Source organism: Sphaeramia orbicularis, chromosome 9 (genome assembly GCF_902148855.1).
Source record: "Sphaeramia orbicularis chromosome 9, fSphaOr1.1, whole genome shotgun sequence".
NCBI lineage: Eukaryota > Metazoa > Chordata > Actinopteri > Kurtiformes > Apogonidae > Sphaeramia > Sphaeramia orbicularis.
The window spans coordinates 35,664,521-35,690,355 of NC_043965.1; the positions used below are offsets into that span (position 1 = coordinate 35,664,521).

Consider the following 25,835-nt stretch of genomic DNA (forward strand, 5'->3'; position numbering starts at 1 on the left):
TGTTAGGAGCAACAAAAGCGAAGCGTTTACTTTGGATAGCTCCTGATCCCTTAAGTGCATTCACATGTCACCCTCTTTGTGTTTTCCATCTTAGTCCCTCCCACTAAATATGTGAGGAGAGAAGCAGAGACGGCAGACGAAAAGAGAGGAAGTCAGGAAATGAGAAGAGAAATGAGACCGTTCGTCTGAGCTATCATCTGAAGCGACAGCTGTTTCTGATGACAACAACTCAGCTGTATCACCTGTCATATTTCATGGTTTGAAGTGTAGATTGGTTCATATGTGCTCCGTGTCATTTATTAATATACGTGGGGGCACTCAGATATCAGTGTTGATGCAGCTCCAAGAGTTTTGAAGTAATCCTGAATGCATTCAAAGTGTTTGATTAACATCTGCACATTCAGTGTTAATACTGCAAACATGCAGATCAGTCAAATCGTAGTGTAAACGCACTTCACTGCACACATTTGTACTGGCAGCAGTGCGTCTTCAATTTAATAAACAAATTAGTTGCAGGCTGTTGATTGTAAATTCAATGTTTAATAAATCTATGATTAGAATGTCATAATCTTTTGCGGGTTGGAGATAATTTTATTTGATGAAATGTAAATTATGATTACCACAGAGGAAAGTTTTTTATGGATGTTTTTCAATCAGACCTTCAAAACCATTATTTTTAACGGGGTGATAAATCAGAAAGCAGATCTTGTTCTGGGCCTTAATGACATGAAGAAAATCTGCAATGTGTAATAATAAATAAACATCACTCAACTGGCACCAGTTAAACTGAGTGTAACTGGTGCTTACCTTAGTTTCACCTGGTCAAAAGAAGAATGCATTCAGGTCTAATAAGAGCATGTCTACACACTCAGACAATTTTTTTTTTTTCTTATTCGACCTTTTTCGGGTCTTTTGTGTTGTGTTCTTCTCATTTGTTCATATTGCAGTGAGGATGAAGAAACAATTTAGCCCTGTGAACTATCTTCAGTAATGCGTCTCATCACCTGCTACATCCAATCGCACAAACTTTCCGTGTTGGTCCAGTTAATCCTTTATCTGGCAAGTGACTATTTTTGGTAATTTCCACAAATATTCAATACTAGTATGTGACCCGTAGGGAACCATGGGTTGTAGATGTAGTAGTTCTTATGCTAGGGAGAGCAGACTTTTGGGAAAACATGGTAGTCTATGTTTTATTTTATTTAAATAGTGACATAAAAATAATTTGGTAAATCATTCTTGAAAATGTAAACAACAATTAAAATTGAAATTGTGAGGTACACACGAAGCGCATGGACGGGGGTGGGGGGTTAATAGTTCATAAGATGGGGGTGAGTGATTCATAAGACCGGGGTGGGGTGGGGGGTGGGGTTCTCTGTAAATACCTGGACGTCCCTTACCTATCTCTCTTTATATCTGTCTCTCTCTCTCTCTCTCTCTCTCTCTCTCTCTCTCTCTCAAATGTCACTCAGTACACACAGGCCGTATGGCTGCAGGCGCCAATGTCAATACCAATACATTGGGACTGTGGGGGTAAATGCGGCGTTCCTGTTTTTAACTTCATTTCCCGTCATGCAGCGTGGTACTGTGCTTCCGTGATTGTAAGGCTATTGTATCCCAAAATGTCTAATATCTCCGAAAATGTTGGTCCTATCAACTTGCTGAGATATCCGTGGGAAACCATGGGTCATATTTAAACCAATATGTAGACACTGAAACTAGTAGATGCATTGTTCCTGTTTTGAACTTCATTTCCCATCATGCAGCATGGTACTGCACTTCCCGTCAACTGAGTTACATGACTATAAGACTATTGCATTCCAAAATGACTACTGTCTCCCAAAATATTGGTCCTATCAACTTGCAGAGATATTTGATGTAGAGATGGGACTATTCCTCAACTGTAGGTGCCAAATTGGCCAGTTAAAAACATCTCAATTTGTCAGAATCGTGCAGATACACACACACAGACGCCCTGAGACCTTCTAGTATTATGATATAAATGGGGCCAATGTCCTGCCTCAGTGAGGTCAAGAAGTATGTTGGTATTTACACTATACAGTGATTCAGTGAGATTTTATAGAAATTTTGAAGCTGTAAATAGTGAATATGAGAGATTTTTGTCCGTTTATGACCTTGTAACAGTTGTTTTATTGCGTGTGTTTATGTTTTAGTAAGTTCTGCTTGGATGTTTTATGGCAAAAGGAGGGACGAGGATGTAGATGACGATGTCCAATAACATACAGAGGTTGAATTTCAGAGTATTTCAGTGAATGCCCTGTAATTAAATGCTTCTGTAAAGAATGATATCATGTGTCTCACAGATCCTCAAGCCACAAATAATACCATTTTAGTCACTCTGCTTCCTTTTCTTTCTCTGCTGACCACATCCAGTACATTCACTCTTTTCCATAGCTATCCACGGACTCTAATTTTGTCACTTACACTTACTCATTTCACTTTGCCTTTGTATATACAGTGTTTTTACTTGTTACTGTCACACTCAGTCCCAAATTTGTTCCTCTCCCGGTGGTGATAATCACATCTGTCCTACTTCCCTATTATTTCAGAAAAATATGGAACTTTTGCTAGACTTACTGCTGCTTTGAAGTAGCAGCAACAGTGTGGACTGGACAGAAACACGTTGTTGATTCCTATGGCAACTACAAACACACAGGCAGCATCTTCTGCAACATTCCAATTAGGCCCTAAACGCAACAGATGACAAATGCATTTCACTTGTTTCTGCCTTTGTTTCTCCATGTTTTCACATATCTTATTCAGCAGTGATTCATTACATTGGGATAATGAGGTGAATATAATAGTTGTTGTGGTTGAATAATTTACAAGGCATTTTAGAAATAATAAAACACTTGTAATATTGTCCTGTACTCGAATATAAAACTGACATTAATCAAGTACAGTGCAAACAAATCTATAAGATCTACTTAGTTTCAGGATATACTGCTCGGCTGTTAAAATCTTTAGCTCAATATCAACACAGGGTAGAGTTAAGGACTTTGAGGTGATGTATTTCAAGAGCCCGGTAGAATAACATTGATTCTATGACTGTTAATGAGCCAGTATTTTCATTTGTCAGGACTGATCGGTGTCAAACCATATCACAGATCATGAGATATGAAAGCAAGAGACTAAGAAGTGAGGCTGAGATTCCAGTCTAGAAACCATGCCTTTGAAAGTGTTCACTCTCATCCATCTGAAACACAAATTAGGGCTGCTGCAAAGAAGCACGTCCTTAATCTCTCTAAACTGAAATGACAGAATCTTCAGAACATGATGGGTGGTGACCTGGTGCACAACTTGATGTTATAGCGCATTATTTTTGTTTACCAAAGCTCCTAAAATTAAAACTTGAGTGTAACAGTTATGCCAAAGCTGGTTATTTTCTTGTTCAGTCTGCAGTCATATTTTTAGATATTAAACAAGGAAGTGTGGTATTAAAGTCAAAATTCTGGTGTGGCAAATCTACCCTGAACATGTTTGTTCAAAGACAGCACGTTTGTTGCTCTTCCACTCTTGCTGTGAGCCATCTGAACTCGACTGGTGCTCAGCACCCCGATACCCCGGTGAACTTGGATGTCAGCTTGAGTCAGCAGCATCCATGGGGTCAGGCCGCAGGGGGACGGCCACACAGCAGATGGATCGCAGCGTGGTGCTAAAGTTACATCCTCCCGTCTCCACCCACTGGATCCCTCCACTGTGCAGCCACTGGTTTATGTGAGAGAGGGACTGAGTATGTGTATGTGTGGAGGCATGTGTTAGCAGGTTCTCACCTTTCAACAATGTGAATTGGCAAGAGACAAAGTAGCAATTATGTAGGACGACACAACAGATGGCATATTATTCGGTTGTGAAATCATATAGTGAGTACTTTGCATGTTAAAAAAGGAAATAAAGTAAAAAGTAATGTTAAACTAAATCTTTTTATGTATCTGCATTGGATTTAGGCCTACCATAAACTGCCAACAATGTACAGCAATGTCATGAATCAAAACCTGCCACACCAATTTCTGCTTTAAGTTAATGAATTGCACATTTTGCTCTCCCTGTGTTTGCATGGATTCCCTCGGGTCCTCCAGCATCCTCCCACCGCCCAGAGACATGCAGCTAACTAGATTAACTAGTCAATCTAAATCAGCCGTAGGTGTGAATGGTTGTTCGTCTGTATATGTCTGCCGACTTGTCCAGATTGTACCCCGCCTTCGCCCAGTGGTAGGTGGGATAGGCTCCAGCACCACCGTGACCCTCCAGAGGATTAAACAGTTTGGAAAATGAATGAATGAATAAATTAGCCTCATGAATACATGTCTTGCATATTTGAGTGTTAAATACAAATGGAATTTAATAGGAGTATATATGGGTACGGGCGGTATAAATTCAAGTAGTGGCTTAATATCAAATAAAGTAGGGTCTATGCAGAATAAGCAGGTTTGCCAATATTCTATAATGAATTCCGACCTAATTTGTGACATTTTTTCTATGAGTATGATTTGTTATGAAAGGGCCTTGACTCAAAAAAAATTGCACAGATTGATGCATAAGAATGACAATCTGCTGCCTTGTCTCACTAGCCAAGTAGGCTACCACTCACTGTTATGGACCAGGGAGAGGATAATTTCATGCATCGTTATCAATCACTTCCATTACCACAGCCCACATGCATTTGACAGCACAGGTAATAAAAGGGAAAGTAAACCACAGAGAGTGTTTATGATGGAGCACACTGCGTACGTCTATCTATACTTTAAGCCTTGGTCTCACTCTCTATTCGTAAGAGTAAATGCACAAGTGTTTTGATTGATAACTCTCCCAGTGTACCATTTCAGTCCTTCCTCGCGCATTTATGCTCTCCCTCTGCAACTCCTTTGTTCCCTCTCGCAGCTTTCTCTATTGCCTCTCTCAATCAGCCTTGCCAGGTCTATAAATACAATGACAAATCTGGCAGTGAGTTTGAGGGAGGATATTTTGCACCGCGTCTCTACTTTGCAGGGACACTGCCATGACATTGCTGTGCACTGTCGCGGCTGTGCAAAACAAAATACTGTATATTTCACTGCTGTTCAGCTGTACAACCAACACAGAGGCAACGTTTAATGAATATTACTAGGGGAATATCTTGACTTTGTCAGAGGGGGCAAAGAACCCTCATCACTTCTTGTTGAGGTATGGTGTGAAGCTGGATTTCAGCGTCGAGATCGTAAAGTGATATTGTAGTTCCATTGCCCTAGTTACTGGATCCAATTTAGGGCATCGCTCAACCTTAAATTTGTACCTGTCTGCAGTAGCGAGGAAGCCTTGTAAAGCTATAACAAGATGAGCGATCGACTCATCTGTTTGTAATGGGTCTGAGCTCACTGGCCAGCGCTCATAATTTGACCCGGAACAAGCTTTGACAGAAACAGAGCGCCAGATTAAGATGTATTCCCATCACACCTCCCCCTTCTCCTCCTCCTACAGTCTGCAGACTCGCCGCTCGCCTGACTTTTTTTCCCCGCTGGCCACTCTCATTCGCTGTGAAATTTCACATTAACCTCCTGCAACCCACACAGTGAACGCAACACCAAAGCAACTTTCCAATCCACGAGCTCTCCTCTCAGAAAGATAATCGTTTGCCTTGTCATTTTTCCGTCCCTCCATCCAGGAGATAAACTCTAGCTCTGGAAAGAGCAACAATTTGCAGCGCGAGCTCCTGCACCGCGGAGACCTTACGATCCCATTCTGCAGTATCAGACGCTCAGGAGATGAGGTAAGCCTGTTCCTTCTGCCTCCCTCACACTCTTTTCTGGTTATCAGCCTCCCACAGTCAGACAAACATGAGACGAGAGGTCCTTGGGGAAATGTGGCATCTGTTGTGCTTCAATATATTTTTTGGGTGTAACACCTATTGTGACAAAATATATACCAAATCTTTAGCAAGGTAACAACAGAGATAAAGGTGAGATTAAGAGTAAATGGAGGTGAAAAGCATGTTTGATGCCATAAATGCCATTTTTCAACACTCAAGTTCCATTTTAAATCTTATTGTTTGTTTGGTGGCATCAGTTTTGCCAGTTATTCTGTCCTGATTGTTTTCTCTTCACAGCCCAGTGAAACGTTATTGCTCCTAAGCCTCTCAAGGACAGTAAACGGCTGGCTCAGAGCTGCCATAATACAGAACCTGCTGAAGTCCCTTGGTATCTGAGTTAAGAATGTCAGATGCAGAAGTGAAGGGCATGAGAGAAATACAGGCTAGCGGGCAATGAATAAGGATTACAGGTCTTTGTTAGGGAGACAAATGTGGCGGTAATTATTAGGCATGGGTTAAGCTGTAGAGAGACAGGTTTAAAAAGAGAGAAACTCCAGTTTGTGTCAGAACATATGACTCGTTGAACTTTTCTTCTTTCAAAGTCGTCTCCACTCAGTGACTCCTGTTCATTTAAAAGCCCATTAGACGAAGGGGTCCTTGGTCCCTGGCTTTAGCCTCAGCTCTGTCTGCACTGCTGCAGTCACCTTTTATCCACAAGACAAGATTACAGCTGCAGAATTAGAAATGTCAACTATGTAGCTACATTTTTCACTGCGTGATACCAGGTAAAGCAGCACATACAGAAATACAGAGGGAAGACAAAAAAATCCTGGCCGGGGCTGCAACACAGCTCCACAAAAGCTCATAATCATTTTCTTTCTTTGAACTATTCTTTCACTTTCTAAAAGCAGTTCTTTGATGTTTCTCTGCTTCTTCAAAGAGTTGCTATAGTGACATAAACAAGAAGACCAAAGAAAACTGTGTTAGCACTTTGCACTGTATTGATTTCCAGTTCTTTGAAACCCATGTACTAAGTCTTTATCAAACCTATTTTTGAGGTACATTTTAAAGTTCTACCTTGTTGGACATGGCATGTTTTTTTGTTTGGAAGCATGCAACGGTAGTTCTGTACATCCACACTTGACATGTTATAGAAAATGGCCCTTAAAAAACAGTGTTCAGGAAAAGCTTGTGAAAGTGTGAAAGTCTGCATCATTTGAGTGTGAAAACAACTGCTTCAACAAACTCTCAACTGTCACTTTGGTGTAAAGCACAATTTTTGGTTGAATTAATCAAATAAAAAAAAAAAGGAAATTCCTAAAACCCTTCCACTTCCAGCGGCATTCTCAACTGACTTTTATTAATTAGCAAACTCCCTTTACTCATCGTCCTCCTCCCTGTTCCACTCTTGTCTAATTTTTCTGGGCGTGAAAAAGAGCTCTGAAAAAGCGGTGTGGATGAAATGAATTGTTATCCCGCTAAAGCCCTCAGAAACGTCTCTTGGCCGCTAGATTTCCTCAGAGTGTCTGTGCATGTCGACATTGTTCTTTGACAATGTGCGATATAAATGTCACTGGCAGGCTTGATTAGCCCTCCACCTCAGTCCATCTCCTACAGCTTTTACTGTATCTCTGTATTTCTAAATATAACATTTATTTTAAAAAAAGACCATGAATGTCCACTGGGTCTCTTTCATAAAAAATAGAAACTAATACTAAGTAATTACTATCATGAAATTATGAAATAGCTCTCCAACTATCACTATCATCTTGTCTTTTCCTTTCATGTTGGGATTAGGCATGTCTAAAGTAATTTCCTTTTGTGTGACTCCCCATAGCAAAAGCCTTGAGATGCCCTGTGGCCAAACTGACTTAACTGCATTGACTGAGGAGACGAGAAAGGATTAAGTAGAGTTAGATGAAGAAGAAAAATATCAAACAGCTAGTAAGAAAGGGAAACAAAGGGAAACAGAGGAGGAGGAGCCATGTTTAAAACATGGAGAGAAGGAGGCCTGACAACCATGTCTACACTGTGTCTAGCACAGTTTATAGCAGCATAAAGGCTGCTTTATTGAATATTAAGGGGCTACCTTTGCAATTTGGAGGTGGGAGTCTTTACAAGATGCCATGTGCCACATTTATCAGGACAAAATTAATGTCTTAGCCCAGTAGGTGTACATTTAAGTCCCCTGCTGGTAGCCAGTACATTTATAATGGTGACATTTGCATTTTTGCAGAAGGTGTGAGATATGCTTTGTGAGCCATTTGACATTCCATCTAGCCCATCAGTATTCCTGAAGCAAAATGATTCCAGTATGTGTAAAAAATTTAAAAAAATAAAAACTTTCATATCTAAAATAACCAAAATAAGCACATTTGACTGTCATGCCGGCTAATCTGTTTGTGATTTCTGTAAGACATTTGACTTGATACAGTTTTAGCAGACCTTTGGTGGCCTCATCACAGCATCAATGTAGTCTAAGTATGCCATGAACTTTTGACCCTGTCTAAGCCTTTGAGAAATTGTTGCAATTTCCACTAATCCTAAACAGTGAAGTTTAACTGCACAGCTGACTCATTTCTGTTTTAAAACTATGCATCTATATTGGCACACATTTCTGGGAGAACTATACCAGTACATTCCAAAAAAAGATGTAAGGAAAAAACATTGTGGGTTTGATGAAAAATGCCATTTTTCTGGCAAAAAGTCCTGTTATATATTGTGTGCCTTCACAAAAATAGAGCTCATCACCTGCTGCAGGGATTAAACTGGCAAACCCTCCAGTTTCATGTCTCTCTAACTCTACAGTACTGAGCCTGTGGGAGAAAACAGGTGTCAAGCATTAGTGTTGGAAGAAGAGGAAAAGAGAGGATGGACATACTTTTTAGGCCTGTAATCTGGGATGCTCCTGTCAAGTGAGATGCGGTCACTGAGCTGAGCGTTGTAGCCGTACTCCTCATACTTCCCCTCAGCATCCCGACTGTCTTCCCCCAGAGTGGCAGCAGCTCCCCCCTGGCCAAGACCTCCAGGTCCTTCCACCAGCCCCATGGGCTTTGCCAAACCTGCCAAGAAAATGACACACCAGTGGTAAAATAATCACACAGAAGTACATGGTTATGGGTGCAGTCATAGACGCGCACACACCAGAGAGATAGACAGGTGAGACGCGAGGCCACGCACAGGGGCAAAAGACTGACATTCGTTGGCAGTTTGAGGAACTTGAGTATGGCAGCACAGAGACCCAGCGGGGCTCATTCATAGGGCATCATTACACTGTCTGTCAATGAAAGAGCTGTAAAAAACACCCACATGGACACAGACGTCACAGAGCTGAGCAGAGAAGAGCAGGAGCTGAGAGACATCGAGGTATAAGGGCCAACACTACACTTCAACAGAGACCACAGAGAATTTATGGCACACAGGTGCAAGACAGAGAATATCAAACCTGAAAAAATCTGTCGGTAAAAACGATTAAAAATAACAGGACATGAAAATTGGATTACGATTCACTATAAGGACACCAAAAAATACATTTTGTGTGTTTTGTCATGCAAAGAATGAAGTCAAATTGAGACATAATATTGTATTGTATGTATTACATTTCAGATGCTAATCATTTTTCGTAGCATATTGAGAGTAAAAATCTCCTTCATTGTAATAAAATGACATTAGAGACATTATGTATCTCCAACATGACTGTGAGGTATTTAATGGTGAATTAGAGTCTAAAACCTCTGAAATCAGCACCGCATTTAACATACTGGACTTAAACACCTCATGTGCTCTCATTAAAATGACTTATGACTCACTAATTTTGGTACTGTGACAAAAAAGTCAAAAGATGGATTCACTGTCAAATGTAAAATCTTGGCTAATAACAAAAATGCCCTTCAACCGATTCAGTCCTTTAATAACATTTAAAGAAAGGAAAGACTCAATGTTGAATTTGAAATTCTACGAAATTCTACGAAACTACAGGATAATGTCAGATAATTGTTATGCGAGCCAAGCTTCCAGTGTGGCCTCCGCAGAAAAATCGAGCTGCGTCTGTTCTCCATATCAACAGATGGACACACAGACAGTAAGTAAACAGCGCATACCAATGAAGAGCTCAGCTCTCATCTTCGCCCCTCCAGGAACTGCAGAGTAATCACCATATTTGGATGGCCTCAAATCCTCGGGTGCTACTGAAGATTTGTAATTGGAGCTGAATGGTTGCAAACTGGCTTCTCCCTCGAGAGGGATTTAGCATGCCCTGCACCAGCCAATGTGGTGGCATTTTGACAACTATGGGTGGGGTTCACGTCACGGACAGCCATCTGGCATAGCGTCCCATGTCACACAATAACAGAGATACCCTCCAGGGCTGGAGAATTGAGTCAGGAGGGCCTCACTGTCTCTGCATGACTCTTGGAAGCAGGACAATGCCCGCCAGCTTTGTTTTCTGGTCACTGAGTTATTTTACTTCCCCTCATTCCACTTCCTCTGTCTGATAGAGAGGAAATTCCATTATGGAAAGTGAGACAGTGGATATTTCTCAAATTAGTCCTGAATGTCTGATTCACTATTGTCTATAGCGCTTATAGAAAACACAATTTGATGATGGAGACTGTGTATTTGTGAAGTTACAATAAAAGTGCACAAAGTCAAAACATGAAAAATGTATATATTGTTTAAAAGCTTTATGAGGAGGCATTGATGTCTGTGGGTAATATGTGGGATTCTGTTGTTATGTCTAATATAAAACATGTTTCAATAAAGACTGACTGTAAAGTGTTTGATTCTTCTTTTATCCACTTCATTATTTCAAGTGGTGGAAATCGCATGTAAAAGAAAAAAAAAAAAAAAAAAAGGAAATCGCATTGAATGTATAGAAAATCCCAAATGCCTTTTTGACAGATTTCTTCCAGATATATGGATGCTTGAAATATAAAACCTTTTAACACATCTGTTGGAAAGGATAAGTGGACCTTGCGTGTACATATTTGGGTAGAGCATCACACTAACACTGAGGTTTAAGAGCTCTATTCCCAGTGTGTCTACAAGTGTTAAAAATGCATGCATCCATGGTCTTGTGAGGCACTTTGTATAAAAGCATCCAGCAAGTGGTACTGTTATGTTCTGGTCAAAAAAAGATGACAATGACTAAAGGCCCAGGATGCTCACTGTAGTGCTGGAACCATTACTGGCTCCTGATACAAGTAAAAAAAACATTCACTCCTGCAAGGTTAAAGGCCTAAAAATATGACTAAATGCTTGGTATGTAACTAGGATGGAAGGAGAAGATGATAAATACGCAAAGAAAACTGGCATCTGGGGCATAACTACGGATAAAACTTTTCATGTTAAACCATGAAGAACACTTCATTCCCCCATTCCTCCTGTGAGATTCACACTCCAAACTGCACCTTAGCACTTTCATCATCTCACTACGAGGCAATTACAGCCCAACATCTGCTTCTTCCACTCAGGCTTCATCCCACAGCATCAGCTGGACGTGGATCCATTCAACATCAGGTATCAATTTGAATCTCATTGTCTCTGAATATACATCTGTCTCTGCACCGGTTCCTCACAATCCATTTGTCTAAAGCTGCCTGACATGATACACTAGACCCATAACGGTTATAAATTATACAGCAACCTTCAGAATATGCCTGATTTGGCCTTTATACGATAGAGTCTCAAATTCAAAGATGACCCCATTTTTAATGAAAGATTTAAGAGCAAGAGTGGATTTATGTGTGTCCAAAGTGATGCAGGGGAGATCTAAATATTGATGGTGAGTGGAGGAGAGGGGGATTCAGCAAGCTCTTCAAGAAGAGGAAAATAACTTGTTCTAGAGAGGTTTAAAGCCTTCAAAGGCCAAAACAAATCTATGAAGTACTGAGAGCTGGGAGAAGAGCCGCATTAATTCTACTGCTGCTAGTCATGAAGGCATCTCAGGAGGATAACAACTCTGATTTGGAAATAGAAACCTTTAGACCTCTGCATTATGCCTGAAAAGAATGTTGTCCTTTTGAGAACTTTAATCCATACAAGTCTTTACATAATGCTTATGCACCAACTACCCTCACAGTCAGCTTGTTATCTAGCAGTATTATTTAATTTGTCTGCCCTGTATGTAGGAGATGGAGGTTGAGTATAGAATTACATTATGTTTCATGATATTCCATCCATTATTACTTCATGGATTACAGTGATTGTTTGTAAAATGAATTCAAATGTGTTTTTTAACCCATAAACACACAAACATCCACTGTCAACCACAACCATCTACTGATATAAACTATTTAATACCTGTTGATCCACTAATCCTATCAATACATGTAAATAGTTGGTGTAAAATGCAGTTTCTCATTTTTTCGTGGTCATCAGATATGAACCATTTGGACCTTCAGAGGCTCTGTAGTTACCGTGGAAACACCATCATCTTCTACAGCATTGATTAACCAGTAAAACCAGTGGAGTTGGATCAATGACACTGGATGGAGACACTGGGGTTATGTTCAGTTAATGATAGATTTTACTGAAAAAGTCACTTTTTGTTCAATTTTCTCTGTTTTTGATACAAAAACCCTCAACTTTAATCTGAGCTTTTATGAACATCTACATGATTAATAAATTAAGTATAGGAAAATACATGATTTTAACTTAATACAAAATACAGAGCATATTATTAGAACAAATTTAGATAAATCACTGAATAAAGGACAAGGACAAATTCATTTGGGTTATTTTATTTGGGTATATTTATGGGTTAATTCTATTGTACAATGGTTTGAATGAGTAGCTTGTACAGTCACTCCATCATAAATTATGAGAATTATTAAAACTGTATATAATATTTATAATAACTGTGACTTTAATAGAGGCATGCTCTATCTGTGTCAGCTGATTTTATAAATTAGTGTCTGTATATATGGTTCTGCTGTGAGTCGCAAAGGATCTATGTGTATGTGTAGCTGAGGTTGGCACTTTTCTTAATTCCTCTTTTCATTGATTTTCTAATGTCATCAAGTCCTTCAAATGAAGATAAGCAACTTTGACTTAAAAAAAAAAAAAACGTACCATTCAGGACATTTTGGTAAAGGGAATTAAAACTGATCAACACTCTAACATAATAGGTGAAATAAGGTAACATAAGATTATAACATATACCACCATAAAACAGAAAAAAGAGGAAGTCAGTGAACTAAATGAAATAGGATTCTTTTACTCTGTAGATATAAACAGCTCAGTCTAAACCAATGTTTTTCAACCTTGGGGTCGGGACCCAATGTCAGATTGCCTGGAATTCAAATGGGGTTACCTGAAATTTGTAGTAATTGATAGAAATAAAAACTTACTAATAAAAAAATGTATGGTGAGTTGAGAGAGACAATCACAATACATAAAAGACATGACAAACTGTGAAGCTGAAACTGAAGCACTGTGGTACTGTTTATCTGTCAAATGTTCATTGTGGTCGGTTTCAGATGCTGCAGCTCCTTCATAATTCATAGTTTGAGTTATTGTTTGTTCAGTATTAATTGTCAGCCTTGTAAATACAAGCTGGACTGACTGTACATATCCTGACCAAGGAAAATAAAATTCTCACTTTGTGCAGTAATCTACACCTGGCTTTTCTGCCTCTGTCCATAATAATATACATTTTTTAGCCTAAATGTTGCCTAAAATTAACATTAATTTGCAACATAGTATAGGAAACTATTACATGATCAAAAACAAATTAATTCTAGCAAAAAAAAAAAAAAAAAAAAAAAAAGTCTCCGTTTTGAATGTCTGGGGTCACCAGAAATTTGTGATGTTAAAATGGGGTCATGAGTCAAAAAAGGTTGGGAAGCACTGATCCACACTAATATGAACTTCTCATACTCAGGTGATTATATACTTGAAAACATAACTGTGAATAGTTGCAGTTAGATTGTCTATAGTCCCCTAAATCTTGTGTGCAGGGCTTTTAATTAATATATTTGCACATAATATATATATATATATATATATATATATATATATATATATATATATATATATATATATATATATATATATATATATATATATGTACACACACACACACACACACACATATATATATATATATAAAAAGAAAAATCCTTAAACTCTGCTCCAGCATCATTCTGCACAGTAGAACTCATAGTTTATAGTGAAAGAATGTGGAAAAAAACACAAGAATTTGGTTTTGAGTGGAGAGAAGCTTTAAGTAAAAATAGCACCTACAACGTCAGCTGAACTTTATTCTGCACGGCACAACAAATGTATCGAGAAGTGATGAAATTACTAAATGTTTCTGAGGATTAACCATGCTGCAGGGATGAATATCGAACTTCATGATCTACACCTCCATATATTATTCCAACATTTGTTTACTTTTTCAGATTTGCTCCACAAAAAGTCACGCTGCATTATCTAGTTTTTCTTTTCCCTATAACCACATATGTATTCTCTGGAGGGGTGAAGGTGAGACAATACGCTTTTTTTTTTTTCTTACTGAATCTTCTAATCCACAAGTCATATGGTTGAGAATATAAATGGATAGAATGACTTATGGTAATTTTAGTGCTATATGCTGTACAAGGTCTGTGTAAAATTTGATTTAGTCATGATTTTAAGAGGATACGGTCCAGATTTGACACTATTTGCATCAAGCCTGTGTGACACGCAAGGAATAACTAGTGCAGTACAAATCGTGATGCTGTTGTAAATGTTTCAAAACACTTGTTCCATCGTGTCACAATCCTCAGGAATATGGATATGGATCTGCAATCAAAACACAGAGTGTAAATGAAAAATCAAATACATCTTTAATTATCCAGTCTGCCAACTAGTGAATACTGCATGACTGTAGGCCCGCAGTGTAAATAAGAGGCATGCTCGCTCCATCTGAAATTGCCATTATTGTCTGTGCCTGACTGGCTGATTGTCAGGTGAGCTGCTGAATTCATTATCATGATTCCTCAAGGCTGAGCTGAATTGATTCTTATCTGTTTCTGAAACTGTTTTGTCGACCAGTGTCTCATCTACATATCGTTACTGGAATATATTTCATTTAATCAGTCTCCATCCACCCTTCGATTCGGTGTCCCTGCAGCCACCATTAAACGCTACACAACATACAGGCGCACAAAGATGTGTATCATTATGGTACAGCCAGAGCATCAAGTGTATGTAAGCGTGGAAAAGAGAGAGAGAGAGAGAGAGAGAGAGAGAGAGAGCAAGAGTGTGACATTTCTCATTTCTCATCAAGTCTTTGGCCCAGCAGGCTTAGCATATAAACAACATTGGTTTCTTTGCCATAATTGGGCATTATAGATAAGGAGCATATCTGGAGCTACAGCTGGGCCTGTAAGGCTGCCATCCCATCAGCACCTACGCACTGGGTGAAGGCCAGGAGTGACATGCATGGCTGATGACAAGAGCTTCAGTGTGACCGTGAGCTGTGGGACAGCAGCACAGCTCAAACAATGACACATCCACACCGGTCAGAGGGCTACACCGGATAGTAGCACATTCATTTGCTAATAAGAACATCCAAAAAAAAAAAAAAAAAAAAAAAAAAGAAGATTATTCATGGAGCAATATTCCTTTAAGTTTGAGCAAATGATCACCAGACTGATTTCTTTTTTATTTAATACTGCAGTGAAATTGTGCTATTTTTACCCATCTTAGTCATGGAAATATTTATTAAATTATGTTTTATCTGAGCAAGTAGAATATGAGCACATATTTTGGCAGTAAAAAGGACCATCAACAAAACCAAACCTGCCAAACTCCAGGTTTTTGTCTCCTTCTCAACAGTAAAAACTAATCTTATTTATTTTTAGTGTTCATTTAGGAGGATCGCAGGGTTTCAGTAGCTAAGTACCGGTGAGGAGATATTTGCTGTTTCTAATGTAGTACTTAAGGTCAAAGTGCTGCTTCATAAGCTTGTTAACAAGCTTAAAACCCTCTCATCTGATTACCCAAACACGGTGGCATCCACAGTGGAGCACTGCTGCTGATAACCCTCATGTTGCTCATTTCAGTGCAGAATGGTCGCCTCATAAAGCTTGACCATTGTTTTCTTGTTGGGAGTACGTTGACCATCCATCAGACAACCATAAAAGAGGAATTCTTTGACTTGTTTATGTCCTTCAAATCTAATTGGACCTTGCTGCAACTCCCATGGAATGCCATTGGTCGGCAATAAACAACAGTGGGAATGGGCAATTACTTCATATCACTGCCGGACATGGTAATAGTTATTGGCACACTGAGTCCTCCTTTCACCATAGTTATTCCCAATGGCCATAGAAAACAATTTGTGGTCTGTGCACGATTTAGAAAAAGGGGCAGTGACCTGGGATATGAGAGTATGATTAAGTATGCCATTAGCCAACTCAGGACAAATCATGGCGGGATTGTGACAGCCAAAGAACATTTCCAGGCTGTGCGTAGTACTGCGTACATGTTGCTGCTGTCATCGAAAAATTACACAAGTACAATTGATTCCTTCTCTTCACAGCCTCGCAAATGCACAGGAAAAAAAAAAACATTTGTGTGTGGAAATAGTTGGATTGGATTTTCTGATTTAGTAGGTTCCTTCATTATGTTAGGCAGAGCTCAAATGAACATTCAGTGCAACAGACTGACACTTATTATAAGTGCATTTTCAGAATTTGTCAAATTCATTTTCCATGTTCCTGAACAACTTCCCCAGACTCACATCCAGCTATAAAAGGTTTTAATTCTTCAGTTCCCATGTTAATTGGAGGCAGGCAAGTGTGCCAGCTTTGCACTTAGTCTGTAGCTTGTTCCTCCCTTTAGTCCATAATCGACTATCACTCTCTTCACTTGGAAAAGATGTGCAAATTGTGTCCAAGTTGTTTGCATACAACTGCAGCACAAAATAGCCAATTCTAATAAAATTTTACATTAACATAAAACAACATCAATAATATAAGGAGTTTTGAATGTGCCTCTGGGGAAGTCAGTGCATTGCTGCCATCACACCAAGAAAAGAGCATTCGTATTAGATTATTTGGAGAAACCAGCTTTTAAATGAAAGCTATGAATTAAATTCAGAATGTATCACTTTAATTGTCAAAATGCATTTACACTGAATATATAGGATTTTTTTAACTTTTCATATGGTCCATTTTGACACTATAATCCTATAAATAAATACATATTTTATAGGCATGTGTGTTTCTTTTTCCACTCATAATGCTGCGGACAGTGTGTTCCCATGGCAGACTTGACGGGTTCAGTTGCATTGTCTCTATATAAAGCTAAGTGACTGAGGGGATGCATTGTACTTTTTGAGAGGCATTGCCTACTGGCTGGATGCCAGATGCCAAGCATAACTCAAAGTGACAGAGTGACCCTCAAATAGCTGCTGAGGCTCAGGCATAATAACGAGATCATGCTGAAACCATCCAGAGTTACACTGTTTTGGTCCATGAAGCTGTGAAATGTCTTTAACTACTGGATACTGACAAAACACTATTTCTATCACAACACTTTAGGCACAATCCACATACTGTATCAACAATAGCTTTTAAACTTTTCTCCACTGCATTTTTCTACCTTTTCAGTTTTTGTTTTTTTTTTACTTTTAACAGATTTCAGGTTGAAATAGGGTTAAGAGGTATTACATTTTTTGTGACCCTTACCAGTAAGCATGAAAAACAACACATGCAGAATGTGCCTCCTCCTACACAAGTCTTCAGTCCAGCCTCCATCCTTTACAGCCCTCCTCTCATCTGAGCTTTAGGTTTGAAAATCACACAGTAGAAAACGATAGTAAGATAGTAAATAGTGATCCGCTGGGAATAAATGGGTGATGTTACTGTATGATACATAATGTAGCCCGATATTTGGTTTGGGATTAAAAAAAGAAGAAGGTCTAGCAGTTTAGATAAAATATGTGCATGTGATATATGCCGTGACTAAGGAGTTTGAACTGTGAGTAGGCGGTTGGATTGAGGATTTTAGAGATATTTAAAATTCCACTGGGAGAAGAGATGTAATCTTAAACACAGTTTGGGCAAGAAAACAATTTATAAACAGAAGGATTTCAGAATGTGATAAATACAGACTATAGGGCTCCATGAGGGTATTTTAATTCTTTAAAACAATAGCTTCAGGAAGAAGGTCTGTGTGGGTTAAATGTTATTCCACATAAGAGAATATTTAACATTACCCTATCCACTAAGAGTCTAGACTTCTTTATTATTTTCCTTGCACCTGTCTGGATATGTACAGTTTTGTTTGTTTTCTCAATGCCTAATCATGATCAATTATTTATTATCCAAATATATTTTCTAGATGATATTGGCAGAATGTACCGGTTAAAGCCCAGTCCATGAGGTCTGTAGAAAAAAAATAGAATTGTATTAAATGTAAATGTAGTTGAGATAATAATGTAACGGTTAAATGCATTTTGACATAGATAGTGTTTTATCATCAAACACGTCAAAGATATTATGAACTGATGTGACAAACTCCTCTATTCTTACAGGGTCAGTTATAATCTCTTTCATCCCCCATATGAAAGTCATTTTTCAGGGATTCACTGAAAAATGCCAGATAAATAACAGTGTGTGTCTTTACAGCAGCTGTGAATGTGTGGATGTCCCACCAGAGAATAAGACCAGAGTCATATGTCACCTGATGGTAGAGGATGCTGTTCTGCTGATGAGACTAAATCTGCCCCACAGACTCATGGTCATGTAATAAAATACAAGCCTGTCCTTTTGTTATAGAGCCAGATTCTCCCTCAAAACTCAAGGCAGCTTGTTAAATCTGATATGTTTCACCAGCGGTGTCTCCAGTGACATGATGGAGCTGCTGGGATACAGTCTCATGGGGGAGGGGTTATAACTGTAGCCATCAGGACCTAAAGGATAAGTTTATGTGAAGTTTACAAGGAGTCAATTATGTGACAAGCACTTCACAAGCTGGTGGGTTGTTAAAGAAATACAGCCTGGTAAAGTCTGTCAACACTAAGGGCATATATTACCACACGTATTAACTAAGTATTGCACTGTAATGCATCACCCAGAATCATTAGTGTCTTAGGGAGCAGTGTTACTGCTTCAGAAGATGTTTTCATGCCTGATTCTCCTGCTTTCTAAACTACTGAGGTTAAAACCTGATAGAAAAATAAACATGAGTCATGCCCGTATCTGAAGAATTCTAACTCATCTGTCTGCAGACTGTTGATTTTCATTCTGACTGAAGTGTAGCTACTTTAAGTGCACAAGAACATTCTTCTTTTTTCATTTGCACTCTGATGACCTCCTTACATTCATATTACTGGATTTGCCACTAGGTCAGATTGTGAATATCATGAGAGCACTGCCTACCGTTTAACTGATTGTAGACAACATCCTCCAGCCTCTCCAGCCTCTGGAGAATAGACTGTCTGTCTACCAAGTTGGAAACTTTGCCATTTCTGGCTCGCAGCCTCTGGTCAGAAATGCGTCCGAGCTGGATGAGCTCCTCGGATCGGTCCTGGATCCTGCAGTAGACCGAGAACAGGATAATCCCGACGAAGACTAAAATATTCACGGTCAGCAAAGTTTTGATTTTGCGTGCCACAGCCATGAAAGACAATATTGTCTGGCTGACCCAGTCAAGCCAAGCAGGTGTCCATGTGTGGTGGCCTGCTTTGCCACCTTTCAGTGCGTTGCAGGAGGATGCTTTTTTTTTCTTCACGGGGAGAGAAGGTCAAGTCGTGGAGACCCGTGGAGCTGACTTAATCCGTTCAGCACCGCGGACAGCTCCGGAGGCTGCGCTAACTTATCGCGGGGCACCAAGCCGTCACATGGAAGTTGAAGGTGGGGAAAGGGTACCGGCGGACACGGAGCTCAACCCCAACCGGTCAACGATGCTTTTATGGTCTGCACGACCCGAGAGACAGCTGCACACGCTTTCACTGTCGTTTGAGCTACATATTACATTGGAGAAATGACGCCAAGGAAGGCATTCATCCTCTTGAATAGCCCACGGCAGTTGAAAAACATCTCTCCTCCGCAACGTGATAAGTCGCCAGTTCCTTAGCCCCAATATGTCTCGTCCATCTTATAAGAGATGCAATGCAATAACCGATGGAAGCCAAGCATCCTTCTGATATCACTGCTTGGCTGTGGCATGTCCCTTTTCAAAGGCGTTGTGGTCAGTCCATTCGTCCCGCTCTGCAAATATGAACCCGGAGCTTATGTCCGTCCGGAAAATATGTGCATGCTTCAAAAACAAGGCGGCGTTTCTTTCTCTCTCCCCCTCTTTCTTTCTCACTCTCTCTCTCTCTGTTTCTTTCTCTCCACGTCTCTCTCGCTCTGTGTTTGTGTTCCGTCAGTCCATTGTTGTGTCCCTGGTCGGCGGTGCAGAGCAGGATGAGTTGAGAGCTGATTTGCCCTCAAACGCTGCCAAACGACGCCGATGCTCGGTATCCGTGGGAGAGATGCAGCCGGGCTCAGGCATGCTGTCTCTCCTCCCAACCTCTCCGCTCTCTGTCAGGGACGGGGAGCCGCTGCGTCCTGACGTTTAGAGCAACAATCATGAATATTCACGAGCTGTATTGGAATCGGGAGGATAAAATAAACAGCGAGGACTATGAAAGCAGCAGATACTTCCACTTGGCTGAGCAGCTTTTCCGCGCATCAGCAAGTGAACTGTTAAAATGTGTTTGTAGATGTGTTCACAGATTTACTATTTGATCCCTAATGCGTAGGTTAACGCTCTGATGTCACTGCCGGGGGCAACTTTAAAGCTCTGGTGGTGATATGTTGCATGTTGGTTTTAGTTTCTATGTTATGCAACTACACACAAACACACATTTCAACATCAGCTCCATCATACTAACATGAAAAAAACATGTTATGTGTCGAGTAAATAACCCACTTGGACTCATGCACACTGAAAAGACTAACTGGCTAACAGTAAATTATAGCCAGGCCCTCTAGATGTACCTCCAGCAGAGAAGTTGAACTTGAAAAAAATAAATAAAATCCTCAACATCACAGACCACAGTGTTGACTGATCTCTGCAAAGTGCAGAGCAGCATCCCCCAAGCTATAAACAGAAATCTTTAAAGACATGGGCAGTAAGACCACAGACATGTATCCAGCAGCAGCTAATTCAAATCCCTTCCTCCTTGCATCTCCCACCTCCCTCCTCCCATCAGGAGCTCCTCATCTCCAATTCCAAATGAATTATGGCTCATGTAAATCATGCACAAAGAGATTCAGTCTCACTATGTACTTTTACTTGATTAGACAAACCCAGACGGCCCAGGCTGCCCAAAGCACTCTGATCCCACTTCACACCCACCAGAGGATCACAGATTTATACTCTTTGGTTTGTTTGCTGCCTCACAGTGTTATCACATGGTGGCTGTAACTGTAAAATGTTTATGGACTGCGCAGTTCTTTGTCAGAGGACATCTGGTATGAACATAATCACAACCTTTGTAAGTATTGTCATATCCCCTTGCATTCCTCTATGGCCCTCCTTTGAGATGAAATTCATTTCGGTTTTCTGTGAGAGCTTACATTTTTAATCCTCTGGGAGATCACTTTAAGTGCTGACCTCATCATTAAAAGACAAGAGCACTGATGAGATTCACTGCTGTGGTGTAAATGTATCTGAAATGGGTTTTAAGGATATGAAATAAAAACAATATTAAAATGAATCACACACATCACTGCACTAATCACATGTCTAAGTAATCGGATGATTCACTGCATCCTGTTTTATCACCCCTCTGTGCTCTGACAATGGCACCCCATGTGCCTCCTGATAAGCCGTGCTGCTTTTATACCTCCATATGACAAGTGCATTTTTTAGCTTAGTATGCAATGTTTAATTAGGGCCCTTTTTTGCACATGAGCCCTATTACAAAAGGTGCTGATTTGATTCAAGGTGTGCAGAAACACACTATGGGGAAATCACTGTTACAGCCACCTCAGCCACCGTGCACAGGCTTAGTTGCTTATACAGCAGCTATGGTATCATTGCCCTCTACACTCCTCCATAAGTCTCTCTGAAGGCTTACATTCTGTTTTCTGCATTCAGCGCCCCGCAAGCATCTGTGACTGAAGACAGCAGTGTGCCAGTGTTTTAACCATATTAACCTGGGACACTGCCAGCTGCACCTTGGTCATCCCACTCAATGTTTCTACATAAAGCATTTGAACATAGTCAGTGACATATTCCCTGTTCAATCCAACTGTGTGCATCCATCCAGTATCGTCTATAGCTGTGTACTTACCTGATCTGTATTCACACTGAACACAGTCATAGCTTTTATATCAATTGCTGTCTGCGGGGAGCTTCATATAGTATCTATAATGTTATCAAATGTTCTTTACATGTTTGGTTCACAGCAATAATAATGCAGTGGTCAAACAGGTATCATCTCCAGTTGGCTGGTGTAGCTTATATTTACTAAGAAAAGAGCAGGCAGCAAGGTTGCATTGTAACCTTGTGCCGGTCAGTATAACTTAGCAACACACCAAGGGCAAACAGCCTTTTGTTCGCAATGCGGCTGAACAATGAGGACTGAACATTATACCATTTAGCATCTGAACTGTTTTAAAGATACTTACGTCCTACAGCTGACTAACTCATTAGCTATTTATCTTATTAAATGATGTTAGCGGTGCACTTTGTTTATTTTCTATGCTTATTTGTCATTTGCTTTTCAAGGACAATGTACATTAATCAATCACTGTAAATGCACCATTGCAATGCCGCTGTTGTCTCCTAGCCAGATGTTACGTTAGCCATTTAGACAACAATAAGACAGCATTCAAGACTGGCTGGGAAAAGAAAGTCAAACTAGATTAAAAAAAAGAGCTATTAAAAGAATGAAGCCTGCTATATAAAGCATAAACAATGGAATGAATTCCTACAAGACACTTTTAATTAAACAGACAGCTAGCACAGGCAGTTAAAACCCATTAACATACAACTTCATTAAATGATAAAGATGGTGAATGTCAAACTACATGCATTAAAATCTGATTAACACAGATGGCAAATAAGAAGTAAAGAAACTGCAAGAATAATTGTTTGTTTTTTAACCTTGCTGTGAGAACATGTAAAGAAATGAAGCCGATCATTGAATCATTGAAGCTTTCACTGTGAAGTCAGTCAAGCCAAAAGCCAATATTTTCCTCCTCAGGCCAATAATCATGGATCATGTTAATCCATCCCTAGCATTCTTCTAAGTGTGATGTGAGAAACAGCTTTTCTCCTGTGTGTTGGGACATTCAGTCACCCAAAGATGCCACATAAGACTGGACAATAATTGCTGAGGAAAGCTTGTAAACATTTGTGTCTTTTTGTGTTAAAGGCTGTTCTGTGGCAGCCTCAGCTAATAGCAGAGCAGTGCCAGCCTCCCCCAGCGTGTAGAACTCAGTGCAGTCTCTCATTAGAAGTTCAATATGTAAGTCTAAAATGTGTGTTTACAAGAAGTTTGTGTTGGAGTGTGTTGGGAGCCGGTAGTTTGTCGATGACTCCGTTTCTAAGCTAGCGGTTGCTACAGCTGCACACTGTTACTGATGCAGGAGGAAGGTATTAAAGAATTTAGGAGCAGGTGTGATGATTTTTGCAGAAATCCCATGTGAATTCTTCATGTAGAAGCTGGTGCGCAAGGTGTTATCATGGATGTAGGTTATGTAGGATGTCAAAGGAAGGTCTCTGAGGAGGAAAATGACTATTAGCCTATTTTTAATGTATGACAAACCTATATTTATGATTACTTTGCAACCTTAACTTCAAGTTATCTCCTGCTTAACCCTTAAAGACCCAAACATTCACCATCTATCAAAATCATCATTATAAACTGTTTAATACCTGTTGATCCACTAATCCTGTCAATACATGTAAATAATTGGTGTGAAATGCAGTTTGTCATCTTTTCATGGTCATCATATATGACCCATTTGGATGTTCAGAGTCTCCATAGTTACCGTGGAAACACTGTCATCTTCTACAACATTAATTCACCAGTAAAGCCCATCGAGTTGGATCAGTGACAGTGGATGGAGACACTTTGTTTATGTTTAGTTAATAATAGATTTTACTGAAAAAGTCACTTTTTCTTCAAGTTTTCTCTATTTTTGATATAATAATCTTCAACCTTAATCTGAGCTTTTATGAACATTTACATGATTTGTAAATTAAATGTTGGAAAATACCGGATTTTCACTGAAAAAAACAAAAAATACAGAAGAAAATATTACAATAAATGGTGATAAACCACTTAAGGACGGTTAAATATAGAGAAAAATTCCCTTGAGAACTGCCACAAATGTCACACTGGGTCCTTACGGGTTAAAATGTCTACCTTGTCTACTTATTTGTCCATTAACCCATAAAGACCCAGAGCTACTTTTGTGGCAGTTCCCAAATCAAATTTTCTTTTTATTTAACATTTCTTAAGTCACCATTTATTGTAATATCATCTTCTTTATTTTGACATTTTTTCAGTGAAAATCAGGTGTTTTTCTATATTTAATTTATGGATCATGTAGATGTTCATAAAAGCTCAGATTAAAGTTAAGGGTTATTATATAAGAAACAGAGAAAACTGAAGAAAAATGTACTTTTTCAGCAAAAACACGTCTCCATCCACTGTCATTAATCAAACTCCATAGGTTTTACTGACGAATCGATGTTGTAGAAAATTGATATAAATTATTATAAATATTTAATTATTTAACCCATTTTTTCTGTTATTGTGGCTGCCTCTGCCACTACTGCCGCCACAGTAATACTAGCAAATGACATTATTAGTATAATTACTATATATTGTTGTGTTGCTGTTATTATCATTATCATTATCATAATAATTATTTGCTCTCTCACTCTCTCTCCCCCCTCCTCCCTTTCTCACTTTCATTCACTCTTCCCCCTTCGCTTTTCCCTATCGTCCCTGATCTATATTGTTTAGTTGCTCTTTACGTTTATTACCTCTTTCATTGTAATACGATGTTGTCGTTGTTGGTCATTATTTGTTTCTTTGTTTATTTGCTTGATGTATCTTTTGTTTATTTGTTGTTATTGTATTTTTCCTTTCTTTCCACTATGTCTTGTACTGTAAAAATTTTAAAATGTTGTAAAGGATGATGGTGTTTCCATGGAAACTACAGAGCCTCTGAATGTCCAAATGGGTCATATCTGATGACCATGAAAAAATGACAAATGACATTTTAGATCAGTTATTTATATGTATTAATAGGATTAATGGATCAATAGTTATTAAACATTTTACATCAGTAGATGGATTTGGTTGCTAGTGGCTGTTTGGGTCTTTATGGGTTAATAGTATTTTGCCAAAGACTATTAACAACATACACAGAGCCTGACTAAATACTGTGTTAGTTAAACACAAACAATGTAGGTCTTGCTTAAAAAAAAAAAAAAAAAAAAAAAAAAAAAAAAAGGACTCCATAACAAAAGACATATTGTAAACACAAAGAGGTAAATGTTCTCTACACTCCACTGACTTTGGTACATTGGGCTTTCTTGTCAGTAGAAGCTGTTCTTCACAGTGGTCAGTTCACATGAGGCCGACATAGCCGAGCAGAGGGAGAGCATTGAGACAAGATGCTATTAAGCAAGGTCAGATAGAAGTCAACAGATCACACACATCCACTGCACTGCAGGACAAAATTTAACATCACAGTGAGAGCTCAAAATAACTTTTTGTTAGCCTTTTGTCTTTGGTTGTTATGTGTTTATTCAATGTTCCATCCAGGTTTGGTAAATAACAAGCGTGTGTCCTTGCCTTCTTAATAGAATGCAAATACACTCTTGGGTGTGTTGATGGAATTTAATTAAAGGAAGCCCTTGTGATCCTTAAAAGTAAAAGTGTATTCAGTTCAGTACAAGGTAAGAATGACCAACTAGGTACAATTAGCAGTCACCATGCACAATTGCACAAAAATATGCAATGTTTTGTAAGTAAAAGAAATTCCATCCTTTGAGAACAGCATATTTATCAGAAATGCAC

At 39.2% G+C, this 25,835-nt stretch overlaps 1 protein-coding gene across 1 annotated transcript in view; it reads right to left on the reverse strand.

The window, feature by feature from the left end:
* Positions 1-20,336, reverse strand: part of galnt9 (polypeptide N-acetylgalactosaminyltransferase 9) — a 106,078-nt gene extending 85,742 nt beyond the window's left edge. The window contains exons 1-2 of the mRNA XM_030144054.1: positions 19,180-20,336; positions 8,688-8,868 (exon numbers count right to left, since the gene is read on the reverse strand). Of these exons, the coding sequence (XP_029999914.1) occupies positions 8,688-8,868; positions 19,180-19,420 (422 nt within the window). The 5' untranslated portion in view covers positions 19,421-20,336. The remainder of the gene's footprint in view (positions 1-8,687; positions 8,869-19,179) is intronic.
* Positions 20,337-25,835: the final 5,499 nt, after the last annotated feature.